Raw genomic sequence first — 17,088 nt, 5'->3', positions numbered from 1 at the left:
AACCGGAGATCAAACCAAACTCCAACGCACGTATCCTCTACCGGAACATGGAGCAAATAGCCTCCTAATTCAATCAGCGTCCAGCGCTGTCAAATCAGGGGCCCTTATGGGGTAAGATCTCCAGACAGCAGAGGGCCATTATCGGCTGATAGGTAGGCCTGTTACTGGGCTAATTGCTTCTCGAGATAGCAGGACTGCTGACGGCTGACTGGGCTCTCAACCTTTCCTCTCCACGCCACTCCTCCCTGCCTGCATCCTTTGGTACCATCTTTATTTTCTTCTACAGGATAAACAACCCATTAAGTAACAATGCATGTGGCCTAATTCACTGTTATCAAGGCTTTTAGAGCCTACATGTTGAAGGTGGAATAGGGAGTGTAATGGAGGTGCAGTACAACTTTACATCAGACTTTTTAGTTTTTTTTTCTAAACCAGAAAACCATTTAGCCACATTGTAGAGTATAAGGACAAATGTTAAAATGGCCATTTTTTTTAGAGACCTGACATTGACTCTGGTTATAAAAGCAGTAATCAGCAGTCAATTACACATTTTATTTACAGGACTACTTTTCCCACAAATAATGGCAAGCAGAGAGAAAACCCCTATACTGTACAACACAAAATATAGGTTGAAATCACAAAAATAATACAAGCATCTACCTTTCAGCCTTTGTGTTAATACAGTATATATATGTTTTTTACAATGATCTTAAAACCTTCCATCATGCCACAAGTAAGATGATATCTTCTCAGCTCCATACAATGACCAAAGCAGGTGGCAATGCATTTAGCAAGCTGTTAGAGTTGCAGGCAAAGGACAGGGAGAATCGAGGAGCTGACTCCTGGTCACCTCACACTGACAGTTGCTGAGATCAATCAGACACACCTGCAGGGCGCTGGAATATGGACATTAAAAAGAAGCGGCAAGGTCTTTTGTTCTGACTGTTTGATGTGTCTAGCTGTGCATCTGTTCCCCGAGGGGGCGGGCAGCGGGCTCAGGGGGCCTCCGGGCGGTCCATCAGAGACTTGATCCAACTGGTACCATTGATGAGCTTGGTAGTGGCAATGATGTACTCTGTGCCACCATCCTCCATCTGAGACAGGAAGCGCAAGGCAGCAACTTCTGCGTAAGTCACCCCTCCCAGAAAGAACACCAGGGTGGTCCTGTTCTCCCCCTGCTGGCCTGTGGGACAGAGTGGGGAGAGAAAACAGTCAAACAGGGTGAAGTTCACAGGGTGCACCACTCTCCAAGGGAGACTCAAGGAGAGTTGGGATATGCACTTTTTTAAACATTTCACACACACATATAAGCACCCACCAATGAATATTATTACTTAGCATTGTTTGTTTTGAAGTGAGGTTACTTTAACCTCAAACTGATATTAAACATGTAAACACACAAAGAAAGTAAGAGACAGCGCCTCGAGTCAACCCGCATCCACCCATGTCCCCACCCACACACTATTCTCTCAAACAAACTCCGCCCTCTTCCTGCTACAACAGGCTCGTCTATTGTCAGTCTTCCATTATCACCTTTCTAGAACAAAGATATGGCAGACATGTAAAAACAAGTCAACTGTCTAATACCCAAACTCACAGTTCTAATTAACACATTGCATGGTGTAAATAAAAGGCATCTCATTAAATTAATTATCCTCTTGTCAATGAGATGTCCAAACTGACCCTGTAGTCAGCAACGCACAGTTATAACGCTTAAGATGAGGATATTCAACTCCCTGGTCTCTGAAAGGTCAACGGTGCCTTTGCCTCTCCTCTTTCCTACACAAACAATCACCCAAACAGACCCACACTTAACGGTAATGTACAGTTTTGTTCACTGTCTACAATAAATCAACTGCTGCTCGAAGACATTTGGCACGGCAGGGACAAAGCCAGCTCTTATCTACAGCCAGCAGATTACCACACAGGTCATCATTCACCCAGCCTTTCAATAGCTCAGCTTGTTGTGCAAGAGAGCAACCTGCTGCCTTGGTCTCCTGCTGTCCTTACGTTTCTTATGGAGACCAGCAGGCAGCTGTTGTCTCTCCTCAAAGTGTGGACCAGGGAGCATCTTCAGAACTTCCTCGATGCTGCGCCACCCGGGCCTGGCCAACACCTGGGTCAGACGGATGCTGAGAGGAGCATAACCACTGTACACATAGGAGATGTCATTGGGGTTCTGGAGGAAGATGACACATACACAAGCTGGGTATCAGTACATACAAATCCCACTCTCACAGTTGAAGAAAAAAAGTATGCGCGTGAGTTTTGGTAAGGTTGTTACATTTGGTTAATGCTTTGAGCGTTTTTTCTCAACTTGCTTAACAAAAACAACCCAACTCCATTATTGTGCAAATACAAAGCAATGACCAAATTGTCACTGCAATAATAACAGTGTTATTACACAGGTGTAAGCGTTACCCTCCCCCTCCCAGACTACATGAGATTCATTCACCTGTTCGTTGGCATCCTCCATCCAAAGTTTGAGTGTCTTCCTGATGGTGGGGTAGTTATTCCTGGTGCTTGTCTGGGGCTTCAGAAGACCTGTCCTCTCCAGGTTGTTGAGGGTAAGCATGTGTTCATATCCATAGGTCTAGAGAAAACAGCACACAGTAGCTCTCATCACATCTTCAAATGACCATCACTAGTATTAAATCACTGACTTATTGTAATGCAATCAGAAAAAAATGCACCTGCAGGATCTCTCTCTTGTAGTAGTCCAATATCTTCTGCTTGAGGCCATTGTTGCAGACTGACTGCATACAGACCAGCCGCAAGATTTTGATCAGAGGATCCTTCTGGGCAATACAGTCCTCAATATATGTGTTAACCTGGACAATGGGAACAAGGATCGTTTGGTCAGAAAGCCTAGACATGAGCACACACATACACACAGGGACCAAGCAAAACATTCTGTTTATAGTGAGGGCAGCGTCAAATATTATCAGAGCCAACCTCATCCACACTACAATCTACAAAGCATTGAAAACCTTGTGTACCTTGTCTGTGTCAACTCCAGTCATAAACTCCTGCTCCACTGTCAGGTTATCAAAGAAGGCCTCTGAGGCTGAATCAGAGTGAGAGAGAAAGCGAGAGAATATCCATTTACCTCTTTCAACAAGTATCAACAGTAGTCTTTCTCTAAACGATATGCCACACATTTGACCAAGTCAACTACATTAAATGTCACCAAGATCAGATTGTATCAGTTTTTTAGGGTGAAGGGCAGGAAGAAAGACAGATTAAGACAGAAGGAAGGGATGAGGAATGGAGAGTTGTTAGTTGGACATGAAAGGAGAAGGAGTAAAGGCTGTTCTTCTCACTGGTGATGTCCTTAATGAGTTCAGCTATGGAGGTGTGATTGGCCAGCGAGCTTCGTGCTGCCTGCATGTGGGGCAGCTGGGACACAAACTGCTTTATCTCGCCAACTGTTTTGGCATTATGTCGCTCCTGCGAGACAAATCAACAAACTAACATTAACACTGGAAGAAAGAGACTGTAGTGTTATGTACAGATGTGAAATGTGAGAGCTGGTTGAGGGATTACTAAAATCCCCTAGGAAATTACAAAAAATCTACTAACTAAACTCAATGTAAATATGTGGAAATTATTTCAGATTTCAGATTAAACATACAGTATGGAATGGTGCCATGTAGGCATAACAGTAGTAAGAAATGGTTTGTTGCCTAGAGAATAGCGGATGCTCTCACTGATATGCTCATTCATCAAACTAGAGAAAATGAACTTTGATTGGGAACAGGTCTGGGCAATACAGAAATGTAAAAATACATAAACTGAAACACCCACAGGTGTGGGACTTCAGTCTAATTATCACATGCAAAGCATCCAGTGACAGTTATGATGCCAAAAGTGTAGGCCTGTAGGGGATGCATAACAAATCATCAGTGGGAGATTACGCATGAACTAAACACAGTTGCTTTGATCTGCCACTCCTTTATCGTAAAAAGGGTGTTTAATGTCTTGATCGATAATACTAATTGTCAGTTGGCTTTACTTTTTGCCATTGGAAAACCACCTCCTGAAAAGTCTACCTGGCACATAGAAGGTAATCAATAAGAACACAAATTTATATGATTAGAAAAAACGGTAGCTGATGTAATTGAGCGGTCTGACATACGGATTGATCTGAGATTGTAATCCCCAGTTTGTGAAGTGAAATTTATAACATTAACAAAGTGATTTGGATCAAATTAGACAGGAGTGGTAACAAGGAGTGCATGGATGAAGCCAACCTCAAAGGCAGCAGAGATGATCTTGGCCTTCTTGCTCAGTGCAGCCCCTATGGCGTTGAAGTTTTTGTCCCGTATCTCAGCATACAGCTCCTCCGCTGAGTTGAGCTGCATCTTCTTGGGCTCCGTGGGCAGGTCTTTACCCACCTCACCCTGCTTCTTTTGGGCAGCAAACTTCTCCGGAGGCAACTTCGCATAACCTGTTTGCAGACGCATGCGCACAGAATAGATAAACAAGCACACAAAGGTCCAAAACCACATACACAAATCAACAGAGATCCCTCAAGATGTCTTTACGTCAATCAATGTGATTAAATATGTCTGTATTTAGCTTGCATTGTGTTTTTGTGCATTAACAGAGGCCCATCCTCACCGTTGGTGATTCCATAAACTTCGTCAATGAGGCCCTCATAGGTGAGCTGTGTGGCCAGAGGGGTAAGCAGGTCTATGTTGCGGTCCAGCAGCAGCAGTGAGTCAAACACAGGCAGGATCTGAGTCTGACTGCCAGCAAACTCCCTCTTCATCCTAAGCATCATATTAGCTACATGCTGCACATGGAGAAGAAATCAGGGTTTAATTTCTAACACAATTAAAGCATTCATTTACACTCTTCATAATCAGATTACTTTTATGAGAAACGGAGTAAAGTAGCATGTTACTTTTTCAAATTGGGTAATATTATTACAGTTACTTTGTCAAACAACACGCTACTTTCAGAATCATATCTCTACCGGGCACGTGCTTTCATGATCCGATCTCGACTTGTTTCCTCATTTAGTTCTCGAGCAAGTCGAGAACGGCTGCTTGGAGAAATGTCATCACAGCTGCTGGCCATAGAAACATAGAGGGCACATCTCTGAAATTTGCCATCAATTGCTTCTGTGATAGCAAAGCCCATAGTTGGCTTTCCCATATAGTGACAAGTGTATACCCTCTATACATCTCTATGGGTCCATGTACGTGCGGTCTATAACCAGAACCTGTGGCTTAAGAGAAAGATTTTGAATGAAAAGATAGGAAATCTGTACAGATTTGCAAATCAGTCCAAGAACAACAGCAAATGACCTTGTGAAGATGCTGGAGAAAATAGGTACAAAAGCATCTATATCCACAGTAAAACAAGTCCTATATCGACATACCCTGAAAGGCCGCTCAGCAAGGGAGAAGCCACTCCTCCAAAACCGCCATAAAAAAGCCAGACTACGGTTTGCAACTGCAGATGGGGACAAAGATCGTAATTTTGGGAGAAATGTCCTCTGGTATGATGAAACAAAAATAGAACTGTTTGGCCATAATGATCATCGTTATGTTTGAAGGAAAATGGGGGAGGTTTGCAAGTCTAAGAACACCATCCCAACCGTGAAGCACGGGGGTGGCAGCATCATGTTGTGGGGGTACTTTGCTGCAGGAGGGACTGGTGCACTTCACAAAATAGATGGCATCATGAGGACTGAAAATTATGTGGATATATTGAAGAAACATCAAGACATCACTCAGGAAGTTAAAGCTTGGTCACAAACGGGTCTTCCAAATGGACAAGGACCCCAAGCATACTTCCAAAGTTGTGGCAAAATGGCTTAAGGACAACAAAGTCAAGGTATTGGAGTGGCCATCACAAAGCCCTGACCTCAACCCTATAGAACATTTGTGGGCAGAACTGAAAAAGTGTGTGCGAGCAAGGAGGCCTACAAACCTGACTCCATTACACCAGCTCTGTCAGGAGGAATGGGCCAAAATTCACCCAACTTATTGTTGAAGCTTGTGGAAGGCTACCATGAAAAGTTTGACCCAAGTTAAACAATTTAAAGGCAATGCTACCAAATACTAATTGAGTGTATGTAAACCCCTGACCCACTGGGAATGTGATGAAAGAAATAAAAGCTGAAATAAATAATTCTCTCTACTATTATTCTGACATTTCACATTCTTAAAATAAAGTGGTGATCCTAACTGACTTAAGACAGGGAACTTTTACTAGGATTAAATGTCAGGAATTGTGAAAAACGGAGTTTAAATGTATTTGGCTAAGGTGTATATAAACTTCCAACTGTACATTCAAGCAGCATATTAAACTGGGATAACATTGTAGGTTCCATCGGCAAATACACAAACATTTGCCAGGGCATATTATTTATTTATAAATCGGATTAGCTTCCCACATCGCCATGTGAAATAATCAACTTCAAAATCACTTTACTGTTCAAACAGTAAACCAACAACATTGTAGCCTTATTAGAATCCCTCAAAAATGTTTTTGTTTAGAAGTCATTATTCTAGGCTATTTTGAAACGCAAAAACAGATAGCTTGTTTTTCTCCATGACTAAAAGTCATGACATTCTATTTTTAGCTGATATGAGAGTTAATACATTGAAGCAGAATATCAAATTAGGATAATGTTGTTGGTACCGGCAAGTATAAGAATATTTGCCAGGGTATATTTAATTATACATCTGATTATTTCACATGGCGATGTGGGAAGCTAATCAACTTCAAAATCCCTTCAACTTCAAGATTGCGGTCTTAGTTTAGCTTGGCATTAAATAAGTGGTCTTGTGACTCTTCAAACAATAAACCAATCAACATTGTAGCCTTATTAGAATCCCCCACAAATGTATTTTGTTAAGAAGTAATAACTACCCGATTGACTACCTAAAAACAGCCCCAAGCCCTGTCCTTTATTTTTCTCCATGAGCAGAAATGATTGCATTCTATTTTTAGCTGATATGGGAAGTAATATATTCAAGCAGCATATTAAACTGGGATAATGTAGGTTACACTAGCAGGTATAAGAATACTTGACAGGGCATATTATTTCATTATAAATCTGATTATTTCACATGGTGGAGATATAGGAAGCTAAAAGGCTAGCTTGCTGTCTTTTTAGCTAGCTAGCAAGCTGCTATTGGAGTAGCTTATAGCCAACTGGTAGTCACAAAATGAGGTAATTTGTAACAAACCTAAACTTTCATTACATGTAGCTCACAAATACGCAGTTGGTTTTCATTTAAATTAGTTAACTGTGGTGATGAAGTTTCACACGTGAATTTTCTTTACTTTAATGACAAATGGAAGACAACAAGAAAATCTATGCTATCACACCCTTGTGTATGTTACTATTAGGGAGTCTAAAAACACATGGCCCAGCGAGGGTATCATGTTACAGAAGGTGCGCGTTGTTCTGACTCCACCCATGAGCATGCACACGGGTAGATTATCTTTGGTAGAGTGTCTAGAAACCTTTACTAAGTAGCCTATCTTTGGTAGAGCGCGTGCCTCGCCTTGCTCCCTCCGATAGTCAAACAGAGTTTTGATGAAAGTAATGCAAAGTAATACACGTTACTTTCCACACAAATTAATATTGTAGAGTAACGCTTTACTTTTGTTAAATGTAACGAGTAAAATGTAATATATTACTTTCCCAAATAACTAATACCAACACTGGCGCCAATATGGAATTCTAAACCTAATGAAGTCCCAAGTCGTTCCCAATACTCACCCGTGCACACTCCCCTTTCCCAAATATCTGGGGGATGGTCCCATACAGAGCCTGGAGAGTCATAAGGCCCTTGGCGGTGTGGTAAAGACTTGTCTGGTCATTTTCTAGATAGCATTCCTAAAAGAGCCAGGACACACGGGTTATTACCCCATTATAATACAAATGATAGCTTTGTACCAAAGCCTAACTGGGCCTATACATACACTGGGACATGTGTAGTGTCTTTGTGCCTGTCCAAACCTACCCTGAAGGCCCCCTCAGACTCCATGGAGAGCAAGTCTCCATCATAAGGGATGAGGTCTAGGATGTACTCGTCTATGTTGATGAACGAGCCCAGGACCCCCTGCTCCTTCAGCCGCTGCTCACAGAGCATGCTCCGCCGGGGCACAAACAGGATGTGGAAGTCACGTGGGGAATGCATCTTATCCTCACTGCAAGAAAACACATTGAATACAAGAGATGCACTATAAGGGGGAAAGCAAAACCCATCCACACCCACATGCAATACTGGCTGCAGCATTACTCCAAAAACAAGGACAGTGTTTAACATAGGGATGTGACAAATGTAAAAATGTTCTTATGGTTTAAATAAATAAATAAAATTACGTCAGAAAATTACGCCACGTTGGAACGCTAGGGGGCAATGCAGTTCAATGTACTGCAGTCCTGGCGACCTACCAGCTAGACCACATTCACCTTACCGCTATCCCCCACATACTCAAATCAAAGATGGTATTAAATTAGGATTTATTTTTTTACAACCAAATCTCTATTTTTGACATAAATGTCATGTTTTTGAGAAACTTAGCCCAAACAGAAAATCAAATAATTTTATTTGTCACATACACATGGTTAGCAGATGTTAATGCGAGTGTAGCGAAATGCTTGTGCTTCTAGTTCCGACAATGCAGTAATAACCAACAAGTAATCTAGCTAACAATTCCAAAACTACTACCTTATAGACACAAGTGTAAGGGGATAAAGAATATGTACATAAAGATATATGAATGAGTGATGGTACAGAGCGGCATAGGCAAGATACAGTAGATGGTATTGAGTGCAGTATATACATATGAGATGAGTATGTAAACAAAGTGGCATAGTTAAAGTGGCTAGTGATACATGTATTACATAAGGATGCAGTAGATGATATAGAGTACAGTATATACGTATACATATGAGATGAATAATGTAGGGTATGTGTAACGGATGTGAAACGGCTTGCTTAGTTAGCGGTGCGCGCTAAATAGCGCTTCAATCGGTTACGTCACTTGCTCTGAGACCTTGAAGTAGTAGTTCCCCTTGCTCTGCAAGGGCCGCGGCTTTTGTGGAGCGATGGGTAACGATGCTTCGTGGGTGACTGTTGTTGATGTGTGCAGAAGGTCCCTGGTTCGCGCCCGGGTATGGGCGAGGGGACGGTTTAAAAAATGATACTGTTACATTGATGTTGTTGACCCGGATTACTGGTTGCTGCGGAAAAAGGAGGAAGGTCAAAAGGGGGGTGAGTGTAACGGATGTGAAACGGCTAGCTTAGTTAGCGGTGCGCGCTAAATAGCGCTTCAATCGGTTACGTCACTTGCTCTGAGACCTTGAAGTAGTAGTTCCCCTTGCTCTGCAAGGGCCACGGCTTTTGTGGAGCGATGGGTAACGATGCTTCGTGGGTGACTGTTGTTGATGTGTGCAGAGGGTCCCTGGTTCGCGCCCGGGTATGGGCGAGGGGACGGACGTAAAGTTATTCTGTTACATATGTAAACATTATATTAGGTAGCATTGTTTAAAGTGGCTAGTGATATATTTTACATAATTTCCAATCAATTCCTATTATTAAAGTGGCTGGAGTTGAGTCAGTGTGTTGGCACCAGCCACTCAATGTTAGTGGTGGCTGTTTAACAGTCTGATGGCCTTGAGATAGAAGCTGTTTTTCAGTCTCTCGGTCCCAGCTTTGATGCACCTTTACTGACCTCGCCTTCTGGATGATAGCGTGGTGAACAGGCAGTGGCTCGGGTGGTTGTTGTCCTTGATGATCTTTATGGCCATCCTGTGACATCGGGTGGTGTAGGTGTCCTGGAGGGCAGGTAGTTTGCCCCCAGTAATGCGTTGTGCAGACCTCACTACCCTCTGGAGAGCCTTACTGTTGTGGGCGGAGCAGTTGCCGTACCAGGCGGTGATACAGCCCGACAGGATGGTCTCGATTGTGCTTCTGTAGAAGTTTGTGAGTGCTTTTGGTGACAAGCCGAATTTCTTCAGCCTCCTGAGGTTGAAGAGGCGCTGCTGCGCCTTCTTCACGATGCTGTCTGTGTGGGTGGACCAATTCAGTTTGTCTGTGATGTGTACGCCGAGGAACTTCCTCATCCTCGTCGTGTAGTATGGGGGCCCCAAAAAACATGAACAAAGGCTTCAAAAACACCCAAATATGTCTATTAGAAACAGTGAGATAATGTGATGTTGACCTTTTTCTTCTTGTCCTTCTTTGGGATTGGGTTGGCAGATCGCATCCAACACCACCACCTACTGTACTGGAGTGTGAGGCCAGTTACGGCTTACCAACATTAAATCCTCTTCATTAGTCCTGTTCCTTCACGAAAGTGAAACAGCGCCCTAGACACCACCTTCCTCCCCCCAATACAACACCCATTCCCCAACCCGGTCTAGCCTCCCTAACCCTTTCACACAATCTCTCCCCATCTACAGTACCAGTCAAAACACATCTCAACATCAACTATTCAGGAGACTGCGTGAATCAGGCCTTCATAGTCGAATTGCTCCAAATAAACCACTACTAAAGGACACAAATAAGAAGAAGAGATTTGCTTTGGCCAAGGAACATGAGCAATGGTCATTAGACCGGTGGAAATCTGACCTTTGGTCTGATGAGTCCAAATGTGAGATTTTTGGTTCCAACCGCCATGTCTTTGTGAGACGCAGAGTAGGTGAACGGATGATCTCTGCATGTGGTTACCACCGTGTAGTATGGAGGAGGAAGTGTGATGTGTGGGAGTGCGTTGCTGGTTACACGGTCTGTGATTTATTTAGAATTCAAGGCACACTTAACCAGCATGGCTACCACAGAATTCTGCAGCGAAATATACCATCCCATCTGGTTTGTGCTTAGTGGGACTATCATTTGTTTTTCAACTGGACAATGACCTAACACACCTCCAGGCTGTGTAAGGGCTATTTGACCAAGAAGGAGAGTGATGGAGTGCTGCATCAGATGACCTGGCTTCCACAATCACCCACACTCAACCCAATTGAGATGGTTTGGGTTGAGTTGGACCACAGAGTGAAGGAAAAGCAGCCAACAAGTGTTCAGCATATGTGGGAAATCATTCAAGACTGTTGGAAAATTATTCCAGGTGAAGTTGGTTGAGAGAATGCCAAGAGTGTGCAATGCTGTCTTCAAGGCAAATGGTGGCTACTTTGAAGAATCTAAAATATATTTTTATTTGTTTAACACTTTTTTGGCTGCTACATGATTCCATATGTGTTATTTCATAGTTTTGATGTCTTCACTAGTATTCTACAATGTAGAGATTAGTAAAAAAGAAAAACCATTGAATGAGTAGGTGTCCAAACTTTTGACTGGTACTGTATACAGTGTTCGTCTATCCAACCCCCAATCACATCCTGCCACTGCCCTCATGAGGTTCAGCACCTTCCTACACATAATTTCAATATGCCCAACATGTCTCTTCCAAGTAAGCCTCTCACTAAACCACATAACTAAATAATTAAACTCTGACACCCTACTTATATCTGTATATTTGCATCTTTAACCTTCTTCCTAGAAAACACCATAAAGCAGGACTTGGCCACAGACATCCTAAACACCCATGTTAAGAGACCAATGTTCCACACCTTCCTCATCACAAATTTTACATTCCCACCTCTGTTCCCCCACCATCAGTATACCAGGCCATGCACTCACTCCCTGTCCCACATCTAACTGCATGCTTTTCAACTGATCACTGCCCGTACCTGCCCGCCCGTCCAGCATCACTACTCTGTACGGCTCCGACTTAGAATACGTGGATAACTACAAATACCTAGGTGTCTGGTTAGACTGTAAACTCTCCTTCCAGACTCACATTAAACATCTCCAATCCAAAATTAAATCTAGAATCGGCTTCCTATTTCACAACAAAGCATCCTTCACTCATGCTGCCAAACATACCCTTGTTAAACTGACCATCCTACCGATCCTCGATGATGTCATTTATAAAATAGCCTCCAACACTCTACTCAACAAACTGGATGTAGTCTATCACAGTGCCATCCGTTGTCACCAAAGCCCCATATACTACCCACAATTGCGACCTGTATGCCCTCGTTGGCTGGCCCCCGCTTCATACTCGTCGCCAAACCCACTGGCTCCGGGTCATCTACAAGTCTCTGCTAGGTAAAGCCCCGCCTTATCTCAGCTCACTGGTCACCATATCAGCACCCATTCGTAGCACGCGCTCCAGCAGGTATATCTCACTAGTCACCCCCAAAGCCAATTCTTGCTTTGGCCGCCTTTTATTCCAGTTCTCTGCTGCCAATGACTGGTATGAACTGCAAAAAAAATAAAAAAATAAAATAAATAAATAAAAAAAAATAAAAAAAATCACTGAAGCTGGAGTCATATCTCCCTCACTAGCTTTAAGCACCAGCTGTCAGAGCAGCTCACAGATCACTGCACATACCCTATCTGTAAACAGCCCATCCAACTACCTCATCCCCATAATGTATTTATTTATTTATTTATCTATCTTGCTGCTTTGCACCCCAGTATCTCTACTTGCACATTCATCTTCTGCACATCTACCATTCCAGTGTTTTGTCATCTATCATCAGGGTGAACAACACCAGACTAACCACACTTCCCTGAGTACCATTGTCCACTTCAAACCGCATTGACAATTCTGACCCCAACCTCACCCGTATAACTTGATCGAACAGGAAGTCCATGATCCAGTTATACAGACATCCCCCAATGCACTCAACTTGATCAACAACCCTTCCCCCCACATGGTATTGTAAGCTTTCTCAATGTCAAAATACACAACACTCATCACCTCTTATTGTCAGGTCATTAGCTATCTCTGTACTAAATGTCACCAGGGCATCCATGGCAGACCTCCCTCTCCTGAACCTCTACTCTGTGCTACACTCATCAAACCCCTAACTTCCAAGAAATAAATCATCCTACTCACTATCATCTTTTCCCATCAACTTACATACGTTGGATGTCAGCACGATAGGCTGGGATCTTTACATAGTTTTACGAATGGCAACGTCTCCGCCCAGCAGGTATCACTGCAGTCCTACACATCTAATTAAACAACCCTAACACTGCTTCCAACACACTGTCCGGTGCATGCTGAAACATCACACATCCTATCTTCTCCAGGAGCAGTGCGCCCGCAGCCCCCCATGCTATTGTCATCCCAAACATAGAAAACTCTGCATCCATAGCTTCTCCTGACTCACCTTTTTTCCTTAAAACATCTCTATGCTCCTTTAGCTTCCCTCCCTCTTACGCTCATCTAACAGGTGCTCACATCTATGAACCACTGCAAATGCAAAACCTATGACATTTGCCTTTTCTTTCCTTGACACAGCTGTGACGTTTCCTTCTACCAACACTGGAATTGCAGCATTTTTACCCTTCCCCATCATATTTTTTGGAGTCACTCTACCAATAGTGGAGCAAAATTCCCGCCATGCCTCCCTTTTCGCTTGTCTTAAATCGTTCTTCTGGCCGTCGCACTCTTCTTTTGATTCTCCATGAGATTCCTTCCAGTCAATCCATTCCTTCCGTAGAGCTATATCCGTTTCCTGCACCACCTTTGAGCACTCATCTGTCCACCATGGCACCACCCTCCGTCTTCCTCCCCTGAACGGTCTCATTTGCAGCTGATATAATTACAGACGTTACTGCCTCGTCGCACACATCCATTGCACTCATCCACAGACCCCTCCATTGATAACTTTTGTCCTGCCCGCTCACACATGTACTTGAACATCTTCCAGTTAGCTTTCTCAAAGCACCACCTCATGTTATTGCCTCTACTCCACACACACACCCATATTGACATTAAGTCAAACTGGAAAATGATCACTCACTACTGTGGTTTCTCTCATCACTTACCATTTACACCTCCCTGCCACAGATACCAATGTCTAGTCTAAGGATGACTCCGTACTCCTCACCACATTGATTCTCATTCCCCTCCCATCATTAACACACACTAATCATAAATTCTTTGACTATACTCCCATTGTTATCTTAATGCGTACTTCCCCATATTTCTTTATGGGCGTTAAAAATAACACACCATATTACCTTCCTATCCCTACACGTCCTATCAATCCCTTCTACAGTTGAAGTCGGGAGTTTACATGCTCCTTAGCCAAATACATTTAAAAACTCAGTTTTTCACAATTACTAATATTTAATTCTAGTAAAAATTCCCTGTCTTTAGGTAAGTTATGATCACCACTTTATTTTAATAATGTGAAATGTCAGAATAATAGTCGAGAGAATTATTTATTTCAGCTTTTATTTACCAAATACTAATTGAGTGTAGCATTGCCTTTAAATTGTTTTACTTGGGTCAAACATTTCAGGTAGCCTTCCACAAGCTTCAACAATAAGTTGGGTGAATTTTGGCTCATTCCTCCTGACAGAGCTGGTGTAATGGAGTCAGGTTTGTAGGTATCCTTGCTCGCACATGCTTTTTCTGTTCTGCCCACAAATTCTCGATAGGATTGAGGTCAAAGCTTTGTGATGGCCACTCCAATACCTTGACTTTGTTGTCCTTAAGCCATTTTGCCACAACTTTGGAAGTATGCTTGGGGTTATTGTCCATTTGGAAGACCCATTTGTGACCAAGCTTTAACTTCCTGAGTGATGTCCTGAGATGTTGCTTCAATATATCCACATCATTTTCCTCCCTCATGATGGCATCTATTTTGTGAAGTGCACCAGTCCCTCCTACAGCAAAGCACCCACACAACATGATGCGGCCACCCCTGTGCTTCACTGTTGGGATGGTGTACTTTGGCTTGCAAGCCGCCCCCATTTTCCTCCAAACATAACGATGGTCATTATGGCCAAACAGTTCCATTTTTTTTCTCCATCAGACCAGAGGACATTTCTCCAAAAAGTACAATCTTTATCCCCATGTGCAGTTGCAAACCGTAGTCTAGCTTTTTTTATGGCGGTTTTGGATAAGTGGCTTCTTTCCTACTGAGCGGCCTTTCAGGTTATGTCGATATAGGACTCGTTTTACTGTGGCTATAGATACTTTTGTACCTCTTTCCTCCAGCATCTTCACAAGGTCCTTTGCTGTTGTTTTGGAATTGATTTGCACTTTTCGCACCAAAGTATGTTCATCTCTAGGAGACAGAACGCGTCTCCTTCCTGAGCGGTATGACAGCTGCGTGGTCCCATGGTGTTTATACTTGTTCATCTGTACAAACAATAGTATACGTGGTACCTTCAGGTGTTTGGAAACTGCTCCCAAGGATGAACCAGACTTGTGGAGGTCTACCATTTTTTTCTGAGATCTTGGCTGATTTCTTTTGATTTTCCCATGATGTCAAGCAAAGAGGCACAGAGTTTGAAGGTAGGCCTTGAAATACATCCGCAGGTACACCTCCAATTGACTCAAATGATGTCAATTAGCCTATGACATAATTTTCTGGAATTTTCCAAGCTGTTTAAAGGCATAGTCAACTCAGTGTATGTAGACTTCTGACCCACTGGAATTGTGATACAGTAAATTATAAGTGAAATAATCTGTCTGTAAACAATTGTTGGAAAAATTACTTGTGTCATCCACAAAGTAGATGTCCTAACCTACTTGCCAAAACTATAGTTTGTTTACAAGACATTTGTGGAGTGGTTGAAAAACGAGTTTATGACTCCAACCTAAGTGTATGTAAACTTCCGACTTCAACTGTGCTAGCATAAGAGCTTTGCAGGGGTTATAGAAATTAGCTATTACAATTGTTACTTCTTTTCCTACATATTTCTATCCCCACACATTCCAGTATCTCCAATACTTTGTATGTCATCCCCTCTTTAACAAACATAGCACAACCCCTCCCTGACACCTCCACTCTATCACACTGTACCAAACTGAGTCCCGGAATCACAAACTCCAGTTGAGGTTTGAGCCATGCCTCTTGTACACACACTACATCTGGTACTACCTCCATGTCATCTACAAACTTGTTAAACTCCTGCCCATTAGCGATTAAGCTTCTAGCGGTAAATTGATGGATTGCAAAAACCATACTAAATAGTTTGCTTCTGTAATTCCCAGGAAATCTTTGGCTGCGCGTATCACCACATCTATGCGTGCAGACTTTTTCTTAACCTGATCACTCATATTCATCACAATACACACGAACGCCAAGAAGTCAACCCTGTTAACCAACAACTGATGGACACATTCTGTAGAGACCCCAGTTTGTGCTACTCCCTCACCTCCCCCTGGGATGCTGACCTGATGACATTCTCAGCTATAATATCCATCAGTTCCAGTCTGGGACGAACAAAGAAGATGATATTTTTCACATCAGCAGCAGGAAGACGCCCCCCTTTGAGGGTGAACATCTTCTCCACCTCATGTTCCTGGAAGATACAAAGAAGACAGATCTGTCAACAACCAGCTTGACATATTGCTATTGCTGTAATGTGCACCTTTGAAAACACAACGATTCATTGTAGCCATTCTGTCAGACTAGCTTATAAAAAAAAGTCTACACACTGAAGTACACATTTGAGTCAGTCTTACCTTCAGCAAGGAATATTGTGCTATCAATCCAAAGGGTCCAGTCAGGTATTCATCCCACACAATAGCCTAAGGACAGTCAACAACAATACATTTTAGACACGAGTTCTAAAGTTGAAACTTAAATCGACTGCATCTATTTAGCTACTATGTGGATGACTATGTACCACAACAACCCAATTATTGTGTATGTGGATGATAGCCTAGAATGCTAGCTAGTGTTGAACAGACATTTCGGATTAAAACAAGATAAAAGGGTTTGTAATTTTTAAACGCTTTAATCCAGGCGTTTTACCTTGCTTCCTGCACATTTGTCCAAAAATTCACGGAGCTCTTTCCGCGCTGCTTCCCTCAAAATGTTTAAATTTACTCTTCCATAGGATAAGTGCGCAGACATTTTTGCTCTGACAGGAGGGAGTATCAGGTGATTGCCAGCGGGTGTGCATCATGTGACCCAACAGCGAACTTCTTTGAGCTATAATAAATATTCTGTCCAAAAGATGGCGCTATATCTCCACAATGAACACCCCAGTTATCCTGGAACTGTGAAGTCAG

The 17,088-nt window shown here is 42.7% G+C and overlaps 1 protein-coding gene across 2 annotated transcripts; it reads right to left on the bottom strand.

Moving 5' to 3' along the window:
• Positions 1-538: 538 nt before the first annotated feature.
• On the bottom strand, positions 539-16,996 carry LOC118358348 (vacuolar protein sorting-associated protein 33A). Of its 2 annotated transcripts, XM_035736075.2 has the most exons (13): positions 16,829-16,996; positions 16,537-16,602; positions 16,246-16,373; positions 7,992-8,178; positions 7,748-7,864; positions 4,624-4,798; positions 4,254-4,450; positions 3,324-3,450; positions 3,000-3,067; positions 2,694-2,831; positions 2,456-2,593; positions 2,011-2,179; positions 539-1,183 (listed from the first exon to the last, which is right to left on the bottom strand). In XM_035736075.2, exons 1-13 carry the CDS (start codon positions 16,928-16,930, stop codon positions 996-998), a joined length of 1,800 nt encoding a protein of 599 aa, XP_035591968.1. In that variant the 5' UTR covers positions 16,931-16,996; the 3' UTR covers positions 539-995. The 2 variants fall into 2 exon arrangements, with proteins under 2 accessions (XP_035591968.1, XP_035591970.1); XM_035736077.2 differs by lacking the exons at positions 16,537-16,602; positions 16,829-16,996 and having other exon boundaries at positions 16,227-16,373.
• Between the last annotated feature and the right edge of the window lie 92 nt (positions 16,997-17,088).

This window comes from Oncorhynchus keta, chromosome 25, assembly GCF_023373465.1.
Source record: "Oncorhynchus keta strain PuntledgeMale-10-30-2019 chromosome 25, Oket_V2, whole genome shotgun sequence".
NCBI lineage: Eukaryota > Metazoa > Chordata > Actinopteri > Salmoniformes > Salmonidae > Oncorhynchus > Oncorhynchus keta.
Note: the sequence above shows the minus strand (reverse complement) of the source record. Positions and strands in the feature narration are given on the sequence as shown.

Coding starts and splice junctions, on each gene's coding strand:
- LOC118358348 (XM_035736075.2), bottom strand. CDS start 16,930: ATGTCTGCGCACTTATCCTATGGAAGAGTAAATTTAAACATTTTGAGG. Junction 2,594..2,693: donor ACAAGAGAGAGATCCTGCAG/GTGCATTTTTTT, acceptor TGTTTTCTCTAG/ACCTATGGATATGAACACAT. Junction 1,184..2,010: donor TGCTGGTCTCCATAAGAAAC/GTAAGGACAGCA, acceptor TCTGTCCCACAG/GCCAGCAGGGGGAGAACAGG.